Consider the following 22,271-nt stretch of genomic DNA (forward strand, 5'->3'; position numbering starts at 1 on the left):
GTTTTGGTGATGTTGGTTGAAGGATAATTGTTGGCCAGGACCCCAGGAGAACTCCCCTGCTCTCCTTTGAATACAGCAATGAGATTTTTTATATCCACCTGAACAGGCAGTCATGGCCTCGGTTAAATATCTCATCCAAAGGACTCCACCTCCAAAATTGCAGCACTCCCTCAGTACCATCCCGAAGTGTCAGCCTAAATTCAATGGTTATGTCCTGGAGTGGGACTTGAACACACACCCTTCTGATGTAGAGGGGAGAATGCTACCATTAAGCCAAACTGACACGCTAATAGTTGCTTTAGAGGTTGCTGTCCAAATAGAGAGTGCAGGGATTCATTCATCCCATCATTCTAATAAATTTTGAAAGCTTTGTGTAAATCATTAACTTTTTATCCTCCATTCCGCCCTAATTTTAATTATTAACCATGAATCTAGCACACATTAAAGACATTTCCCCAGGTCCAACATTTACATAATGAGGTTGGTGTGGAGATGCCGGTGTTGGACTGGGGTGGACAAATGTAAGAAATCACACAACACCAGGTTATAGTCCAACAGCTTTATTTGAAATCACAAGCTTTCAGAGCGCTGCTCCTTCGTCAGGTGAAGTGGAGAAATGCATAAAGACACAGCTTATATAGTCAGAGAATAATGTCAGATGTTTACAGGTAATCTTTCCAACTGCCATTTATCACACTTCGGCAGAGAGATAATCACAGCAATCAAAGGTGTGAATGGTGTCCAAACAGGTCAGTCAGGAAAACATTACATCAAAGAACAATGAGGTGGGGTCACAAGGGGTCAAATGTTGCAGATGCTGGGGTCTGTATGAAAAACAAAAAAAGACAAAAAACCTTTTTTTTGCTGGAAATCACAGCAGGTCCGGCCGCATCTGTGTAGAGAGAACAAGCCAACGACGACTCGAGTCTGGATGACCCTACGTCAGGTGGGGTTACATGTAGCGTGACATGAACCCAAGATCCCGGTTGAGGTCGTCCTCATGAGTACGGAACTTGGCTATCAGTTTCTGTTCGACGATTTTGCATTGTCGTGTGTCTCGAAGGCCGCCTTGGAGAATGCTTACCCGAAGATTGGAGGCTGAATGTCCTTGACTGCTGAAGTGTTCCCCGACTGGGAACGTTAAAGAAGCCAGCCCCTATGGACAAGCCCTGCGAATACACAGGATCTGCTCAGACGAGGAGGAACGCGATGGACGCCTACAGACGCTGAAAGACGCCCTCGTAAGAACGGGATATGACGCTCGACTCGTCGATCGACAGTTCCGACGGGCCACAGCGAAAAATCGCATAGACCTCCTCAGAAGACAAATACGGGACACAACCAACAGAGTACCCTTCATCGTCCAGTACTTCCCCGGAGCGGAGAAACTACGCCATGTTCTTCGCAGCCTTCAACATGTCATCGATGACGACGAACACCTCGCTAAGGCCATCCCCACGCCTCCACTACTCGCCTTCAAACAGCCGCCTAACCTCAAACAGACAATTGTTCGCAGCAAATTACCCAGCTTTCAGGAGAACAGCGACCACGACACCACACAACCCTGCCACAGCAACCTCTGCAAGACATGCCAGATCATCAACACGGATACCATCATCACACATGAGGACACCACCCACCAGGTACATGGTACATACTCATGTGACTCGGCCAATGTTGTCTACCTCATACATTGCAGGAAAGGATGCCCCGGAGCATGGTACATTGGCGAGACCATGCAGACACTGCGACAACGGATGAACGGGCACCACGCAACAATCGCCAGGCAGGAGTGTTCCCTCCCAGTCGGGGAACACTTCAGCAGTCAAGGACATTCAGCCTCCGATCTTCGGGTAAGCATTCTCCAAGGCGACCTTCGAGACACACGACAACGCAAAATCATCGAGCAGAAACTGATAGCCAAGTTCCACACCCATGAGGACGGCCTCAACCGGGATCTTGGGTTCATGTCACGCTACATGTAACCCCACCTGACGTAGGGTCATCCAGACTCGAGTCGTCGTTGGCTTGTTCTCTCTACACAGATGCGGCTGGACCTGCTGTGATTTATGCAAAAAAAAGTTTTTTGTCTGTTTTTTTGTTTTTCATACAGACCCCAGCATCTGCAACATTTGACCCCTTGTGACCCCACCTCATTGTTCTTTGATGTAATGTTTTCCTGACTGACCTGTTTGGACACCATTCACGCCTTTGATTGCTCTGATTATCTCTCTGCCGAAGTGTGATAAATGGCAGTTGGAAAGATTACCTGTAAACATCTGACATTATTCTCTGACTATATAAGCTGTGTCTTTATGCATTTCTCCACTTCACCTGAAGAAGGAGCAGCGCTCTGAAAGCTTGTGATTTTAAATAAAGCTGTTGGACTATAACCTGGTGTTGTGTGATTTCTTACATAATGAGGTTGACACAGTGACTGGTAAACTGGTCTCCCGCCAAAACTCAGCGTGAAATGGGTGGGACACCTGCAATGCGCACCCAAAGGTCAAGGCTCAAGCTACCCTGAAAATTGGGCCTTGGCCTCATCTACATAATACTGACGAACTGCATCGGGACATCTGATTGGCCCTGGAAAATTCAGCCAACTCCAACATGGAGCCAGCCCACAGTTAAGTCCTGGGGGAGGAGGGAGGAAATAGGAGGAGAACTGGAGGGAGCAAGGAGGGTGGGGTGGGGGAAAAACAGCCCACAATATTGACGTGGCATCAGGAGGAATACTCCATATTAAGGTAAGTAAAAGAAAAAATACCTCCACGTTCTTCAGTGTTCCTAGTTAGGCTGCTGAAGACCCGGAAGAACTGAGAATCCTGCTCTGCCCAGTTTTTGCCGAATTTGCCTTTGGGGTCTTAAATCGGGCGTTAGGCCCATGATTAGCTTATTCAAAGGGGCAAAATGCCAGTTTTAGGCTGGCACCCCAGGCATTCGGAAGTTACCGCAAATGGCAGAAATGACCACACGCAGTACGTCAGGCAGATGACCCGCTGCACAGTATTCCTGTCGCTGCTGCATACCTCACAGAAAACCTACCCTATATTTTGATTTACCCTGGAGAAATGGTATTGCAATATTAATGATTTTTCATTACAAGAGGCCAATACCTCTACTTCAGGCGAGGCTTGCAGAAAAATGATGTGATTAGCATAACCACAGAAAAAGTTCAAGGTGGTCAATATTACTCAAAATTGCAATTGTCTTTGCGAACTATATAAAAGTGCATTACTAGGGAAAGAGGTAATAAAGTAACTAGTCTGTGAGTTTTGTAGTGGTGAGGGAGTAGTTAACAATGCAAAATACGTTAGAGGTTGTAGTATATCAGTGAGCTTTATAGTGCGAGGCTATTGAACTAAAATACTGTCCTTTGTATCAAATACAGAATGATAATTCCCAACCAAGGCTAATGGTTACCAGAAGGTAATTGTATGGATTTCAGGACTATTTATTCAACATAATAGACAATAAGATGTATTAAGAGGTACCACAAGACTGCTCAGGGCTGTTAGAGATTATCCATTCATATTCTGACAAGTAAGGAACTGTGTATCATTCTCCTTTAAATAAATAAATATTCAATGATTTAGATGTTAGCAAGGGTGGTAGAAGAGTACTTATTGAAGATTTATTGAAAGTTTAATGCTGTAATTGTTTTCCCATCAGGAATTGAGTATCAAAGGCCAAAACACCAGAACTCAACTGAGAATGAGATAGACAGAATTTCATCAGAAAGTCCACCTCAGGAAGAGAGTCCAGAGCTCTACAGGAAGGGAACAACACCCCCAGATCTTACTCCAGAACATAGCCCTGTGCCAAGCCGATCGTCCACCTCACCATCCACCTCGCCACCAAAGTACAGAAAAAAGAATTCAAGGCTTGTGAGACAGGACAACTTAGAACGTGACAAAGGGCAAGACATTCAGGTGTTACTGGAAGGGGGAAGGGGTGAATACCCAAGACCTACTAACTGGAATGATAACCAGCGATCAGGCAATCGCAGGGGAGGAAGCAGCCGGTCAAATACACCATCAATAGCTGAGGCGATCAGGGGAAGAGGTAATGACTGCAATTACAACCACAGACCCCCTGACAGAAAAGGGACAGAGTCACCGACTTTTTCATGGACATCCTATCAGTTGCATAATCATGATTCAAGTAGTCAGCTGCATGAGCAGGACGAAGAAAAACTTAGTAATTATGAAATGGAAATGAAGCCCCTACAACGCATGGATTCCTATGTACAAGATACATTTTCAGAAAAACACTGCAGTAACCTCAGCTCCAAGAACATGATGGAAGATTACCATCCAGACTTTCTCAGCTATGGAGTTCAGAGGCTAAAGTCCACAACACAAAATAAAGAGAACTTCAGACCTGTGCCCCCCTCTGAGCCCAATGTACAGAGGCTGGAGAACCTGAGAATGAATGTAAAGCTGGAGCCTCGACCATCAAGGCATGACATTAGTACATCACCAAATTCAAAGACAGTAACTATACTACAGTCTGAAGAGGAAGTGATGGTTCAATATAAATCTAATTCAGTAAGTAGTTTGCAAATCTTACCATTGTAAATAGAAGCAACTATTTGCAACTTTCAAATCAAACTCAAGTTTGGGAAAAGGAGTAAAATTTTATGCAAGGTGATTGCTTGAGATTAATGATAGACCTGTACTCGTACTTAAGCTTCCTACCTGGGTACAAGTGCAACTCCTGTATGTTTCAGTAACCAGCAACAGGATCTCATAGAATGTAACTGTAGCTTTGACTCTCAAGGTCTACTTCCTATTGTGGGTCAGTCTCATAGTCTATTCTATTCCCAGCACTGCCATCCTTCGCTTTGATAAGCACAAAGAAATCACTAAAAATATAAAGTTAAAGATGATGTACACATTATTTATAGTTCAAGTTGTAAATTATGTTTGCAGTTCATTGCTATCAAAGTAAAACATCAAAACAATTTGGCACAATCATTTTCTGATTCCAGTTGACTGATTTCATGAAAAATAATATTATACAAGTCAGTTTAATGTAATAGAAGCAATAGGAGTCTAACCAACCTTCAGATTTAAATTGCCATGTCCACTGAGATTTTTGGGCTACATTTTCAAGTTAGTGGACAGTGTGGTGTGACTGTCAGCAGCAAGCAGTAATAGTGGCCAGAAAAGGGAATACCCCACTTCAAATGGGAGGGAGGGATGCTTCCTGCTCAATTGTTAAGCTGATTCCATTAAAATGCAAAATTTGACATACCTTTCTATCCACATAGCAGTAATCTTTTACTGCCAGTGTGTCAGTGAGAAAATTATTTAACTTTGCATACTTCAAGCAAAATCATTACAAAATTAAATAACAAACCATCTGCAAAAAATTCCAGTCATGATCTTTTAAAAAGTATTATACTGTTGAATTACTTCTGACACAAAATACACAACAACATTCCCGTAAAATGGTACACTGAATAAATCTAAGAGAATACACCCAATTACTTAGCATAAGTTTTGCTTTTTATTAATTTAATAGCAATCTGTGAAATTAAAAGGGAAATGGTAATACTATTTGCTTATAAAAGGTCATACGTATCCTACAAATAGACAATAATAGTGTGGTATGATTTTTAATTCACATACAAGAATTGATAAGGATAGAGAGACTCAATAATAAGCTACTAAATAAATAATTTAACCCATGGGAAAACATAGGAACAAGAGTAGGCCATTCAGCCAGTTTTGCCATTCAGTTAAATCATGGCTGACCTGTATCTTAATACCATTTACCCGCCTTTGCTTCATATCCCTTGATACACTTACCCAACAAAAATCTATCGACCTATCAAATAACCCAGAAGGTGTAATCAAATAACCTGTGTAGGCCCTGCAGTCCAATGGGGCACATTCCACATTATGGCCTAGAAATTCGGTAGGCTTAGCGCCGCATTTGAGGCGCTAGAGGGCCTAGCGCCGGAGTTATGGCCAGTTGAGAAATTCCCTTGGGCCCTAAATCGGCGTTGCACCGGTAGCGCTGCGCCGGCACCGATGACGTCATCGGTGTGCGCAGCGTCCCGGTTGCCGTGGTAACCCGGCCCCAAGCCGAAATTCAGTTGCGCCCGCCTCGCCCGTGGCAGGCGCAACTAAGACTCTGGCAACAGAGTCTTCCCCCAGTGTGCGCCGGCGCATAAAGGTGGAGCGGCGGCCGGCCGCGTTCCCGGCGGCCGCCTGCCCGCACCTCCCTTCCCGGACTCCTGCATTCCCCCCCCGCGGCCCTGATCAGTGTCTGATGCGAGCCCGGCACTTCCCCGAGGTGCCGGGCTCAGATGTCGGGTCAATCCGCCGGACAGTTGTCGGCTGCAGGCAGCTCCTCCTTAACAGGAGGAGGAGGCCTGCAGTTCCCCCGCCTGCCGCACCGCATCGGGTGCCGCAGCGGGGGATTAGCGCCGGGAAACCCAAGTTCACGCCCGTTTTGAGGCGCTAAAGGAGGGTTTTAGCGCCCGCCGCCGTCTGGGCCCGGCGCACCCGAATTTTCATCGCGCGCTGCCGCATTACCGCTGGCGCAAACTTTCTGGCGCTACAGCCCTGGCAAGACCAGAACCCAATTTCTAGGCCTATATGTTTTAGCAGTGAGTAGACTAGTTGTAGCATAGTTGTAGCATATGTGTTGCATAAAAACTATTACAAGAAAGTTGTAGTTTATTACTGTATCAATTTTACTGTAAAGGCAGGTAGTGTAGTAAAACCTCCCATGCCTCTTATATGAAAGTTGCTTTCACCCGCTTCAGAAAATCTGATTCTGCTTTCTTCAAAATCCCATCAGTGGAGGTTTAAGTTTGTGTTGATACAATCCTGACATATGCATATTTTATAGAATCTTACTTCACAGATGGAGGCCATTCGGCCTGTCATGCCTGTGCCGGCTCTTTGAAAGAGCTGTCCAATATAGTCTCACAGTCCAGCTTTTTCCCCCTAACCCTGCAAATTGGTCCTCTTCAAGTACATGTCCAATTGCTTATTGAAATTTCCTGTGGAATCTGATTCCACCACCCTTTCAGCTAGTGCGTTCCAGATCTTAACAGCCTTCTGTGTGAAGAAATTTCTCCTCTAGCTCTTTTGCCAATTATGTTAAATCTATGACCTCTGGTTACCAACACACATGTCAGAGAAAACAGTTTCTCCCTACTTGCTCCAGCAAAACCCCTCATAATTTTGAATACCTCTATTAAATCTACCCTTAACCTTTTCTGCTCTAAGGAGAACAATCCCAGCTTCTCCAATCTGTCCACACAACTGAACTCCCTTATCCCTGGCACTCTTCCTCTGTACCCTCTCCAAGGCCTTGACATCCTTCCTATAGTGTGGTGCCCAGAATTGTACACAATACCCCAGCTGAAGCCTAACCAGTGATTTGTAAATGTTTAGCATGACTTCCTTGTTTTTGGATTCAATGCCCCTATTTACAAAGTCAAGTATCCCACAAGCTTTCTTAACCGCCTTATCAACTTGCCCTGCCACCTTCAAAGATTTGTAAATATGCACCCTCAGATCCCGCTGCTCTTGCACCCCCTCGAAATAGTACCATTTAGATTGTACTACCTCTCCATGTTGTTTCTCACAAAGTGCATCACTTCACACTCATCCGCATTAATTTGTATCTGCCATGTGTCTGCCCATTTCACCAGTCTGCCCATGTACTCCTGAAGTCTACTCCTTCCTGCTCACTATTTACTACGTTGCTAAATTTTGTATCATCCGAAAACCTCAAAATTGTACTCCCTATACCCAAGTATATATTTATAATATAACAAGATTATTTAAATAATCTTTCATGCTGCTGGTTTAAGTTTCTAACTCTGCAAGAAAAACTACCTGTAACAGGGTAAAGGCAGAGACAGACCAGCACCCTTTGGGGTTGGCATATATCCCACATATTTCAGTATGGTTACAGCAGTAAGATTGTGCTTCATTATAGTAAAGAAGTGCATCTTCTTGCTGCTAGAGTTGCAGTAGATTGCATGACCACAGGACTTTGATTCAGGTGAGCAGGCAGATAAAATATTTGTTAGTGCTGGAGGGATTGTGAGGCCAGTTATACCTTCAATGGAAATAAAAATTGGGAGTGATGTAAAATGGGCTGCCAATTCGCTATCACCCACTTTACACCATCCCCGTCAAAATATTCCCTTTGTACCTAACAAATACATTATGTGCATGATATTTATTATCTGTGTGATAAGAAAGTTTGGGGATGATTACCTGACGTCCACATGCAGATGAAGTTTGAATGGTTCACCAGCTGCTAATCCTGCTTGTGTGGGAGTGTAAAGCTGAGAGGGAGAAAGATGGAAGAAGGTAAATGCAGAAACTGCTAGTGACATCAGATAGCTCTTATATTATACTGCTACTGTTATAGTGTAGAAATTAGACAAACTAAGTGAGGTTGATGTGAAACACAATATGACTTTTGCAGGGAAAATAGTTTAAAAAAAAATCTTTAATAGATGTTAATCAATTTCTAGAAATTGGCTGTGTCCCCTCTATTATGCCTACATCACTTTATTCATGTTAATATCTCAAAGAAAATCAGCATAAGGAGCCATGAAACATCATTTCTGTCTAATGAATAATGTGTAAATTCATACTGATATTCTGCTCAGTACATTATTGTGCCCATTTCTCCAACCTTTCATTAGCTAATTTTAAGAAGCACAACAACGATTTCAGTGCTTAAGATTCGCTGAGCCATTAAATACTACCATCTCATTAGCTTTCTCAGTAGTTACCTAGCAACAGCTTATACCTTCGTTAAAGGCTCTATATATTTAAGTAGAAGTATCTGAAATGAACTGAATTACCTGCAGCTGAATAAGATGAATTTGTATAGAAAATAGCTAACATACATTTTTTTGTCATAAAATTGGAAGTTATGGCTTTCAAGAGTACAATTTGTCTAAACAGACACAATTCCTTTGACAAAGACAACATTCTTTCCATTGTACAGTCAAAGACTGACTGAAATGGCATGATTGATCCAGGCTCAGGTCCAATACTTTGCATTAGCTGCTTAATCTAAGTTCCTGTAGGACAAATTATCTTTGGATTGTGGCAGAGTGCCTGTATAAAGCAAATAGCTTTTAACCTCTTTAAAACTGTGGTACATTATAAAATGATGTCATTGCCTTATCCTCACTAGAAATTAATTTTCAGTGTAGACTGCAAGGGATGAATAAGAGGGGAACTCACAGTTTGTCAGATATACCTTCATATCCCACACAGGCCAAAGAATAGAAACAAAAGTACTTGCAGTCATACATAGATTGTAATATAAAGTTTGCCTCTCAACAAAAACTGCACTAAAGCGTTGAAACAGTAATACATGCTTCAACCACTCTAAAGGTTGATATGTACTAAATATTTGTTACAACTGGTGATTGCTCGCTCAGATATAGACAACCTCCTGCAGTGTTGTGTAAGTAATCAGATAGAGAAGTAATTAAAAAATTATTTCCCTCCTATTTTTGTTAAATTATTTTTCTTTTTACTGTTTTAGATTCCTCCTGCCCCATGAACCATCCCAAACTGCAAGGTTTGGCTGGTGATTTGTTCCCACGCCTCTGCATTTTTGAACAAACCACTAAAAGGTGAACAACAGTGGCACAGATACATTTTTCCCAATTTTCTCTTCCTAAGGAGAAGTTCTTAGCCTGCTGCTTTCGGAATCACAGGGGAGAACCTATATCTTACCACTGTGTGTCATAGCGCATTAGTACACCTGGGTATCCCAAATAATTTTAATGGAAAACAGCTTTAAAATGTTTAATAATGTTCTACTTCCAAAAGATACATTTGAGGCACATCATCTGTACACACCATAATGTGCGTTTGAATGGTGCAAATGACCCTACAGTAGTTACCATTGGAGCTGCAGAATAACACCTTGGGAACTAATGAGCCTGAAATCATACAAGGAGTGATAGTTGATAGAGGTGGCTGATAGTTTGAGTGTATCCTCATCCAAATCACAGTAACTTTAAAAATTGTTCACTATTGCAAGCTAGAGCAACAACTTACAAATGTAAAATTTTCAACAATAATCTGTGCTCCAAAACTAGATTCTGGAATGTTTTCATGGTAGAGTTTCACCACTGGGCCACCATCTTTGGGTAAGAGTTTGAGAGACACTTAGCATTTTTCTTTCTAAAACCTGACACAGGGACACAAATCCCTGTATCAGTATGCATCATTGCACACATGCCTATGAAATCATTGTTACAAACTTCTCCTGCCTTTTCACTCTCCAAAACAAAATAAGGTTTCCAAGATACTTTATATGCTGGGATAAGGAGGGTGAAATTTCTCTTAACAAAAGACTGGTGAAAGTCTTTTTTTTTCTTTGCAATTAATGTCCCATGAACAGGATCATAGGACCAGGGGGCTTTGGAACATGAAATTTCATTAATGGCTGGTCAATTATAGAGAAAAAAGAGGCATTTACCTATTTTTCATGAAGAGTAATTTCACCTCTCTGTTTTCTGACATGTTTTCATTTGAATACTTTTGTTTAAATAGTGACTGTTACTGACAGAATGTTGAGATCAAATGTATATATGCAGGTTAATTCTAATTCTTTGGAAGTGTTTACTTCATAAGGGGATAACAGTGGTGAGTACTAATCATTAAAGGGGTTTCTGCTATTAAAAATGACTACCATTTTTGATTCGTGAAAAGTTTGGGTAAATTCTCTTAAAAAAGAGGAAAAGATTGTGTCAGACATATTTATTTGTGATACTATGTGTGGTCACCTAATTTCCATGTTTCATATGTTTGTTTCTTTTCTCTTTTAGGGCTCCAATCCCATTCTGGTTGCAATGGTGATTTTGCTAAACATCGGTGTCGCCATTTTGTTTATTCACTTTTTTATTTGAATGCCTATTTGTCAACTTAAATAAGAGAAAACATGAAACTGTGTAAAAGAAAACTGATGTACTTCAATCTGAAAAAGTCAGCTTTTACTGAGAACATGGTCAAGTTCTTCACATTTTGCCTTTCCTAGATAACAATACTGGATTTTAGTCAAAATTAATGGCATAAATAAAATAGCTGTGGCATGACAGAATGGTGAAATATGCTTCCCCATTACTTCAACGATTTAACATGCAATGTTTGAAGAGAAGAACTGTAGACAAACTAGGAGGAAGGTAACATTACCTTAGTTCTGACATCAAGAAACTTAAGACAATGAAATGGCCACTTGGTTATCAATGAGGATTTACACTGAATGTACTCAAGATACTGTAGTTTACAGTATTTTTTTTGTTGGTCTACTCAAGTCAATTTTCAAAACTATCATAATATTCTCTTATTTATTGTTGTGGAAACATTTGTAGTATTTTGATTAAAATGAGCTGAATAAGACAACAATTATACCATAGAAGTCAACTCATTAGGTTCACTTACCAACCTATACGATTATTTCATAACTTTTAATCAGTTTTTTTTTAAAGACATATTATTCTGAAGACTGCAGTAGTTTGAAAGGTGATTGAGGCTATTTTAACCTTTTGAGTAATAGTAGTATTTCTACACCAAAACAAAAATCAGAAGCTGCAAAACGACTGTTTAGTTCTTTCAGAGAATGTGCATTAAGAAATGTTCCTGGCTCCAAATGGACCATTTCTGTAATTCTATTTTGTAATATTCAATATTTGAAATTTTAATGAAGATAATTTTCCAGGCATGAATACGTGTACATCTTGAACGTCACAAAAAGAATTCAGCACTTAAGGAGTTAATTCTGAGTCCAAGAATTTGTGGCTTTTGCATCTGATTTTTAACAAATATATTTTGTCAATTGTTTTTCATAGTTCTTCGATACACTACAATGTGGGACTGCTTCCAAAGCTGTACCTGACATAAAATGTTGAAATGATTGTGAATTATTTTTTTAACAGTTGTAAATATAAAGCAGGCTACGGAATTAAGAAGATCTGACTTTGCATTGGGGACAGGGATTTGATAGTTAGGAAATTTAGTCTTGGTAGTCCAACAAAAAAAGGAATTGCTATTAATATATGTTTCTTTGATCAGGTATCAATCACGTTGAAATTGAGCTTTCCCTAATTTTAATAAATAATTTCCCCCCAGTTAGGTGTCAACCACTGACATCTTATCAGTCCACAGCAGGCATTTATAAATCATTATAATTAGACAGGTATTATCTGGATGCCTATTAGTAATTCAAGAGAAGAAGTGATCATTGCAATTAATTGTTCACAGAACAGTGGTCACTTAAGGTTGTAAGTAATGAGTTTATAACCAGGCATCAGAGAGAGTGGAACAATCTTTTCAAGAAAAATACAACCATCGTGCCCACCCACCCCACCCCCATCTTGGATACACTGTCAAGCTCCAACATTTTTAACACCCGACATGGTTTCACAAACTACGCATAGAAATCAGCAACTTTCATAATTGTCTACAATGAATATGTCAGCTGGGAACATGACTAATAAAAAATAGCAGTCATAACAAGACAGAAAGAAGAACTTGCATTTATATAGCGCTTTTCACAGCCTCAGGATATCCCAAAATGCTTCAGTCAATTCAGTACTTTTGAAGTGTTGTAATGTAGGCAAACACGACAACCAATTTGCACACACGTGATCCCACAAACAGCAATAAGATAAATGACCAGTTAATCTGTTTTGCTTGAGGGATATATGGTGGCCAGGACACCGGAAGAATTACCATGCTCTTTCTCGAATGGTGCCATGGGATCTTAACGTCGCATCCAAAAGACGGCACCTCCAACAGTGCAGTACTTCCTCAGTACTGCACTGAAGTGTCAACCAGAGTTATGTGCCCAAGTCCTGGACTGGGGCTTGTGCCCACAACCCTCTGACTCAGAGGTAAGTGGTACTGCTGACACTTACAAGGAACACACCAACATTTTATTTTTTACAGCCACTTGATATTCAGTTTATCAGAAGTAAATGTTACTGCAGCCATTGTGTGGCATTCAATTGATACATTTTGACCAAATATTTCCAAATATTTCCACGTAACTGTAAGAAGTCAATGAAATTAGGAGAAACTCATTTTCAAAAAGGAATTCTATTTCTTTAGAAATATTTTCCTCAAACAGGTATACTTATTGGTACATAACTTACCCAGTTAGAGTTTATTCTCACGTTTTACAAGTCGTCACTTTTTTTAAGTTCACCTCCCCACCCAAAAATGTTCAATAAATAGAAGATAACTTGCAGTAAAGGCGGAGCAACTTCAGGTTGTCCTTGTCCAAGGAACCTGACTCCCCAAATTCACTACCTACTTGGGTCCAATACTGATAGCACTTTGACTGAAAAGTATTAGTTCTCAGCAGAAAATCGAGGCAAGCCACTTGCAAAATCTTACTGTGTTTTTTAAACAAGGGAAACAAGGGAAAATGGACAGACATCACCAATGATGATAATGAGTTCATCATGTAATACTGTAGCAAAATTGAGGCTTGGTTAAAAAATACCACCTTGACCGAATTGGACTGCATGGACAATTGCCCAGCATTAGAAATAAGTGTGAACAAAAAATAGTGCGTAAGTGGCCATCATTCACAGACTTAATTGGTCATTGTATTACTCACTCCTTGAGTGGGATAGTCTATTTATTCCATGTACCTATTTTTAATTACAAATAATTACATGAATCAACCAACAACTAGAGGTGAAATAACACAACAAAGCCTAGAACATTTTCCCAAAAGCAATTGTGACACATGTTTGTGAAATAACCTGTTTTTGCATGTTATGGATTTTTACTCTGGAAAGCATCTTTTTAAAGTCCAGCTTTGTGTTCAGTGAGATTTTTGGTTTATATTTTCTGCAGTACCTGGAATAATCTCAGGTTGTGTGATCTGTTATCCAATCCACTTTATGTCTTGGCACGAGTCATGCAGATAGCATCATTTTTTTTTTTTAAAAGCTACTTTAAATGGAAATCAACATTGGTACACAGAACAAAGCACCAAGTCCCACTCCAGTACTTCAATAAATTGATACAGAAGTGCTGTATAAATATTACAACTTGGTTACTTTACAAGATAAAAATGTTTATTTTGTGTATTTCATTATAATATTTTGACTCACGTACAGAGACAAATCGGAATTTAAGGATAGAAAAACTACCTGAGCCACACAGGTAACTTTCAACATTTAAAATGGTGTGAATTATTTACGTTATTCTACCAACGAAGCTTCTTGATTGAACCCACATGGTCTTGAGTGCATGTTGACTTTCTGATTCTGCTGGATGGATTATCCCTTTGGATAAATTATTGTTCTCACTTGTATTATGTTATGAAGCTGCACTTGTATGACAGTTGTTGTCACCTACAATTGGGAGTACCCATTCCCCCCAAAACATAGAGGGCTATGTTTTCCAACACTGGCTATGGATCAGAAATCTAGGCCTTGGTTATTTCATTTTAAACTTCTATTTTTCAACATTCATTATGATGGATTCATTCATTATACCACTGTAATGTTTCCAATATTAAGTGTCAAAAGTTATCCCGCAAGACATGTCTCTGTCATCTTTTACACTTCTGTGAACTATTTTTACTGAATACAAAAAAAAATCCATGGAGGTTCTTACCATTTTGGGATATATGAAGTTTTAGGAACATGAAAAGTCATTTGCCTCAAGAAACTCACTTTTTGATTGATCTCAATCACTTCAGAAATGTCTCTTGAACCAATCTATACTATTTATTTCCATGGCCTTTCCCAGGAACTTACTCATATACCTAGTCTTGAGTAGGATGAAGAATACCTTTGATCATTTTGGTCCTTCTTTTAGCCACAAGGAACTGTCCAATCATAGATTTTCTCTGTGGCTCATAAATGCTGCTTTATGTTGGTTTGTCCTGCCTATCTAAAATTCATTAGAGCATGCTGGTATTGTATAAGACAAATTCAACTTATGTGAAAGCTGTTGGGAAGTTATATGGCATGGTTAGTTGACTGGAGGCTAAAACCATTCTCATGTTGGAAGATCTGAATGAGTATTTGGCACTTTTATTTGTTTTAAGATTATATTTTTGCCATGTGCTTGGTTATTGGATATTGATCTCTGTAAGGTTTGCAGTCATACAGCTAGAAATGAATTAAGATAAAGTTATAGTTGCTGATTGTCATTGAAATTCACTGTTGATAATAACAGAAATGGGAAAGCATTTAGTCGGTGATGGATTTTTGTTATAATGCTGTAATCTGCTGGAACGCCTGGGTGTATAGCTGTGTTTGATTATCAGGGAAACTAGATGTTTAATGATTATTCTTGTGTTGATCAGAAAGAGCTGGTAGCCATGTGAACTATGGTTTGAGAGTATAGATGCTGAAGGTTTATCAGTTGATTTCAGCAGGAGGCGTGGAGTATGGGGCTTGGGCATATTGAGAAGCACCAGTTTCATTTGACCAAGATCAGTCTTCCTTTCTAGTTTATTTTATATAGGACTGTTGGGAGTATTGTGTATGTGATTGGATGGTCATTGAGTTTGATTTATCTTGGTGATTTGGTCATGTAATTCTGATGTGACTGCTAGCAATAGAATCCAAATAAAAAAGTGGTAAATTATAATTTTAATTTAAAGAACATATTTGTCTTAAAATACTATGCATGACCATTCCCTTGATAAGTTATGATGATGTCTGATATTAGAGTGATTTTTAGAGTATACCAATATTTCCATATAAGTTTTTAGAATTTATTTAATGCGGCTTATGAGTTCCCTCCTTCATTTTTTTCAGTCTGCTCACCAACAGTTACATTCCTTCCCTCTGAACCCCAATTAATAAAATCCAAAATGTTTTGCTGTCATTTCAAGATTATGACCTGGATAGTGATTGACAAATAGAGTTCATTTCTTCAGTCTAAATAAGAAACTACAAAAATAACATAAAAATTAGAATATTATATCACCTTGCATTATGAATTTCAGTATAACAGGTAATACATAAATATTGTCACGGTACATTTCAACTTTCGACATACACAAAAATCAACAGGAATTATCTCCTCCTTCTAGAATATATACCCAGCTGTTAACTTGCTTAAGTTATTTGTTTATGAGTGTACCTGTAAGAATATACCCAAACAAATAATTTCAGCTGCAGATTTCCTATATTACATAGAATTTACAGTACAGAAACAGGCCATTCGGCCCAACTGGTCTATGCCAGTGTTCATGCTCCACACGAGCCTCCTCCGACCTTACTACATCTAACCCCATCAACATACCCTTCTATTCCTTTCTCCCTCATATATCCTCATCTGTATCTTTTTTTCTATATTGTTCCACTTTGCCTTTTGCCCTCCTAATTTATATATAGTTTAATTCAACTGAATCAAAAAACCAGCAGTTTCAGTATCAAGGAATGTTTTTCTGAAAAGCATCTTCCAGCTGTAATCACTTCAGAAATGACCAATGACTGGACACTATTGAGCATTTCCCCTATATTATTACAACACTTAACTGAATCTGCAATTCTTCATTTTTAGAAATTCAAAAGGGTTATATTTTGAATTGTATTCATTATAAATTGTGTGTGTACCTAGGTCAGGTGCCTGAGGCTTTATCCATATCTCTTTCAAGCTCTTCAATCCTGAAATTAGGGCTTTGCGTATATCATTTCCCGATATCCTCTACTTTACCTTTTGCAAAGCAGAAAGTGTTTCTTTCAGGCCAGGAGCCAACAGCTACTTTAACTTCATACCCTATTTTTTGACAATTTTGTGTCACATTGTTCTAATTTTTAAAAACGCTCCTGAAAAGAGATCCTACTTAATCTGAAAGCCTATCTTTTAAAAGCATCAGATTTTGCATGGGCTTTCTACCTAACTGAAAGGCAAAATTCTTCGAGCTAAGAGCTATGTTAACTTTCCAGGCCAATGTTTCAGGGCATCAGGAAAAACACAATTGTGCTAGTTTATTCAAAGACCTATTGTCCACCCTTACCAGAAAAAAAAACATGAAAAGCAATTACTGCATTCTGAGGGCTCTGGACACATCACTTTAAATACATCCTCAAAGAAGCATTTTCAAAATATATTCAGAAGAGTTCTTTTCTCGCCATACCGCCATTAACAGTTCAAAGAGAGGTACATTTGACTCACAGGGCTGGATTTTGCTACGGGGGCGGGTTGGAGGTGGGAAACCCACATTCGGGCTTGTTGTCCTGCCTCCATGGAGATGTGGCCAACCCACTGGATTTTCCTCTGATTGACCTTGTTGAGCCTGCCCTGTGGGCTCAGCAGGCCAATTAAGGGCCACCCGGCAACAGGTGACATCAGAGATTGACATTTAATCTGTCAAAAGCTTTTGGCAGATGAAATATCAGTGTTTAGCAGCTGCTTGAAGCTGTCAAGCACTGAAAAACTGCTAATTCAGCCTCAGTCCTCTCTCAGGATAACTTTAAAATCATTTTGCTGCAGAAACCAAGAAGCTGATTTTTTTTTTTAAATCGGAGCTTCTGTGGTTCTTGCAGCCGACTCCAGACACCGGAATGCAGGACTCCTGTAAAGGTAAGTAAAAGTAAGTTAAACTTATTTAAACGCTTTAAACACTTACCTTTGCACTCCTGCACCCCTCACTCACCTGAACACTGGGCATCTCGACCCCTCCAAGACCTCAGACCCACGTCCCGCCTTGAAAACTTTTCGTGGTTTGGAGCTGTCGGGAAGCCCACAAACCAGCAATAAAAATCCCGAATAGGCAAAAAACTACCTGTTAACTACCTGTTAGCAAGCAGCTTAATTGCCTTTAATCCCTTCCCGCCTCTGGGAGTCGGGCTCCAGCACTTGTCGGCAACCCGACTCCTATGAAATTGACATGGAGGCGGGATGGGGTCAGGACCCCCGGATCTCCGATTTTTATCGCCCGCACGCCTCCAACCCGACTCCAGGGGCTTAGGAAAATCCAGCCCACAACCTCTGGGATTTTGCAGCAATAATTTGAACTGCATCTCCTTGGTCATGTAACATAAGACATAATGGATCACTTGCCAAATCTCTTTATCAGAGCTTCATCCCAGGCACATAGGTCAGCAAAGAAGATTTCTTGTAACTTCTGATTAAGGCATGGTATAGATCCAACAATACTGATTGATTACAGAGAAGGAATATCTTCAATATGGGTAAACATTCTTAAGTATACTAATGGTTCCTGACTGAAGTATTGGGTCTGTAATTATCTGGTGGGGGAAGGATATCAAACCATGAGGGCGGGGGGAAGAATTTCCCTATTAATCTTGTTCCTTGGAGATAACATTGTTAATGTTCCTGGGAGATAGTATTACAATAACTGATTTTCACTCTGATAATAACAGCTTGCACAGTAAAGGCTATTCCCCCTAAAGATTCATACAGACATGAGATGCTGGTATGTCGCCTTCCATTTTTGGATCTCCTGAGATATTTAATGTTCTCTTAAGAACAGAAGTGAAACTGTCTAATACTCTTCACTAACATCCAAGTCTCACTTCCACAGTTGAAAACAGTGTCAATAGTTGTATAGAGGAACACAAATCTTTAATCTTCGATTTAATTGAATAGTAATCTTTCACTTGGGTTATAATATCCTCTTTAATGGTGTGCATAACTGAGTAATGTACACATTAGGAAATGCATTTGGATTTTCTTTAATTCTCTGAGTTTACTGTAGAGATTAGGCATCACTGTTAGCAGTTCTGCTTGGCTGAGCAATTCTTGGTGTCAGACAAAAGTACAGGGTCAATAGGGAAGGAAAGGTTGACAGGGAATGAAAGGCCACCGAGTCTCTTTCAAGGTTGATTTTGTAATAAGTGCCTCAATTATGAAGAGTATTTCCCGTAGTCTGGCTGATATTGAGCACAAAGATGACGTAGTGTATTTTTCCTCACTTGAAAAATTGTAGAAACTCTAAGTCAAATTTGTGAAAGCCTAATAACTTACCATTGTAAAATGCATTTTTTACATCTTATTTTAGATGCCCTGCTTTTTAGTTATTTTCCCACTCTTTTGTCCCTGGTCAAAGTAATGAGCACAAAAGTTACTTATAGACTCTGTAACCAGCTTTAGGAGGTGAACAAGTGGGCCAGGGTGATGGACCCTGAAATTTTCCCTCTTCTTTGTTCCTCAGCTTCCAATTACTGCCTCCCTTCAATGGCTCATCTAAGTTTAGGAACGTGCTGAATGAGAATCACAGACATGAACTCACGGCCTACCACTAAAAGGTGCAGTGGGTTGGTACAACAATGTGTAACATCACCACCTTACTCCAGTAAAATTATTGAAATTATATCCGGACATGAAGATTCAGAATTCCAAAAGGTGCTAAAATGGAGATCTTGCTTTTCCTATGAACTACATCTAAAGCTATAGAGAAATCAATGAATATTGAAGATTCCACTCTTTAATTTGTTAGATGATCATCCTTGGGGACACAATATACTCGAGTGTACTTCAACTAGACTACAAACTGTTCTGAATGCTATGGAGAGAAAGGTTCAATGAAGAATGGAAGTAAAACATAATTATATGATTTAACACTTCTGCTGAAACTGACAGAGTAAGATATTTTGTTCAAAGATACCCAGCAGTTGTATTGTTGAGACCAGAAGCAGTACAACAACAATAACAACTTGCAATTATATAGCATCTTTAACATAGAAAAAGTCCCAAGGTGCTTCACAGAGGCATAATCAACTATACATTGATAACTGGACTTTTATCAATGTGCAAATTCTATCTACAACTCTTTCTTTAAAGCCAGGGGCCACCTGGAGACTACACTACCAACCTTCCACCCTTCTATGCATTTTGTGGGCACTTTCACTTGGCAGGTGATAACCTGGCAAAGCTTACAGCCAGAGATGAACTGACTGAAACCCTTTGTGGGTTAGTAGGATAGCTTTACCTGAGTATCAGCACTCCTTTTTCAATGTTATTGTTTCAGATCCAGGATTGGCAGTCATTGATGCAATGTGAGCAATTTATTAATGCTGTACATCTTGTTCAACTACAAGTGTGCCTTCCACTGGCCCATCTGCAGTCATAGAACAGTCCAGAACCACTGGAGGCCCTGATCGCTTGAATGAAGGAGATGACAACAAGGAAGACTTTGGCAGAAAAAAAAGAGGAAAATGTGGGAAATATATAAATGCATACATGTTTCATTTTTAGTGCAGTCTTAAAAGTATTGACTATTACAATGACCCTGTGATTTCTTTGCATGTGTCATCAATATAGGAGTTCATCTACAGGGATAAAATGCAACAAGCTTTTAGACTGCTAAAAACCACCATTGATCTACTTTATAATTATTATGCTGGGGGATTTGATGAAGTACATAGACTGTAATCTAGCCAATTAATGTACAGTCTGCATGCTGCAGCTCTGCACAGAGCATGGAAAGCTATGACAGTAACATTGTACACATCACCCTATGAGAAGGTATTGCTTTCATCAGGTTTGGTTAGAATTCAACTGCAAACTGTAGTAAATCATTGAACAGTACAGAAAGGTTATTTGTCTAATTAGTTATATTGGCAACCTTCAGAGAGCAGTGATGGTTTAGTATCATTTTAAAATGCTGTAAAGAGCAAATTAATTTGGTTTAATTAATCCAAGCCATACAAATTCAAGATCTGTGTAAATCAGTGCAGGGTTTCTAAGTTTCTAATTAACAAAGGTTGCATTAAATATTCACTATTCCTGTTTCGGAGTCCTTTGTTGGTTGGTTTTTAAAAAGTGATAATGTATTTGTTTCCAAATTTCCTTCACAAATTTTGAATGTGATTGCAGTAATTATTTTATAGTTGACTTCTAAATCAGCCCAATTAAGATCTATGGTTTGTAGATTATGATTTTTGAAATTGCTCTGAAATTTATACGTTGGATATAGGATACTGCAGTTTTAAAATCACGATATCAAGGCGCCATGAATCTCAAATATACAATTCTGTTTCTGTATGCTTTCCAGATGGGAAATAAGCTCCAATGTACAACTATGGTTTCTGTGTTATTTTAAATTTTGTTGAACATTGCATGACAGAGTTACCTGCAGTTGATAACCTGCAAACTAAAACTTTGTTCAAAAAATTATACACTTTGCCTCAGACAGCACAAAAATGCCTATTATGATAAACAAGTTGTTGCCTTTTGTGACTCAAAGTAGAGTTCAATGGTATGAATCTGTCAGTTTTTTTCAACCTAAAAATGTTTTTTGCATGTAAGCAGATGTTTACTCTCTGATAATGTGTGAAGATTTAATGCTTTAAAAGGGAATGTTGACTTACAAATTATATTCTTTCTGATTTAATTTTAAAGAAATAGTTCAAAGTTACACCAGGTCTTTGTCTTTGTTTTCATATTTGTTTCTCACTCCGTTCTCCCTCAAAAAGCAACTAAAATGCCGTGCTCTGTAAATATTTCTGTAAGGTTGATTTAAAATCGTAGTGACCCCACTTAAACACTTTCAGTAACCTGTTGAGGTAATGCAAATATTGTTCTTAAATTATTAACGTTTGATTCCAATGAATATACTTCCATAAGAACATAAGAAATAGGAGCAGGAGTAGGCCAATCGGCCCCTCGAGCCTGCTCCACCATTCAATAAGATCATGGCTGATCTGATCCTAACCTCAAATCTTCTATCACTCTGCATCCACCCGAACCCATGTGATCTCCCGGGAGAGGCGAAAAACCAGATAAAGACCCAATGGCCAATTTGGGAGAAAGAAATCTGGGAAATTCCTCTCCGACCCATCTAGGCGATCGAAATTCTTCCAGGAGATCACTCTGTCCCTATATTTTCTACAGTACTTACCTTCTGTAAAGGCAATCTCCACCCCAGCCAGGAACAGGAATAAAACCATCTCCTGAAATCTAACACAGAATTAGAACACAGTAGGAGCAGAACCATGCTACACGGCCCCTGGGCCCACTCCACTACCCACAGGGCCATGACCATTCCGAACCTAGACTCATGTCCAATTTCCTGCCCGCTCCCCGTAACCCTTAATTCCCTTTACTTCTAGGAAACTATCTATTTCTGTTTTAAATTTATTTAATGATGTAGCTTCCACAGCTTTCTGGGACAGCAAATTCCACAAACCTACCACCCTCTGAGTGAAGAAGTTTCTCCTCATCTCAGTTTTGAAAGAGCAGCCCCTTATTTTAAGATTATGCCCCCTAGTTCTAGTTTCACCCATCATTGGGAACATCCTCACCGCATCCACC

General features: G+C 39.5%; 1 protein-coding gene across 2 annotated transcripts in view; it reads left to right on the forward strand.

Annotated features, from left to right (window-relative positions):
- The window catches only part of jph3b (junctophilin 3b), a 182,331-nt gene extending 160,819 nt beyond the window's left edge, over positions 1-21,512 (forward strand). Inside the window, exons 4-6 of one of the 2 annotated variants that reach the window (XR_015078835.1) lie at positions 3,676-4,553; positions 10,844-11,197; positions 19,171-21,498. Coding sequence is in view for 1 of the 2 variants with exons in the window: in XM_085991591.1 (XP_085847717.1) it covers positions 3,676-4,553; positions 10,844-10,924 (959 nt within the window). In the remaining variant the exon portion in view is untranslated. Of the gene's footprint in view, positions 1-3,675; positions 4,554-10,843 lie in introns of both variants that reach the window. The other variant, XM_085991591.1, reaches the window with a different exon arrangement.
- Positions 21,513-22,271: the final 759 nt, after the last annotated feature.

The sequence above is a fragment of the Somniosus microcephalus genome, chromosome 6 (genome assembly GCF_052327205.1).
Source record: "Somniosus microcephalus isolate GS21.2 chromosome 6, FLI_Smic_1.0, whole genome shotgun sequence".
Taxonomy (NCBI): domain Eukaryota; kingdom Metazoa; phylum Chordata; class Chondrichthyes; order Squaliformes; family Somniosidae; genus Somniosus; species Somniosus microcephalus.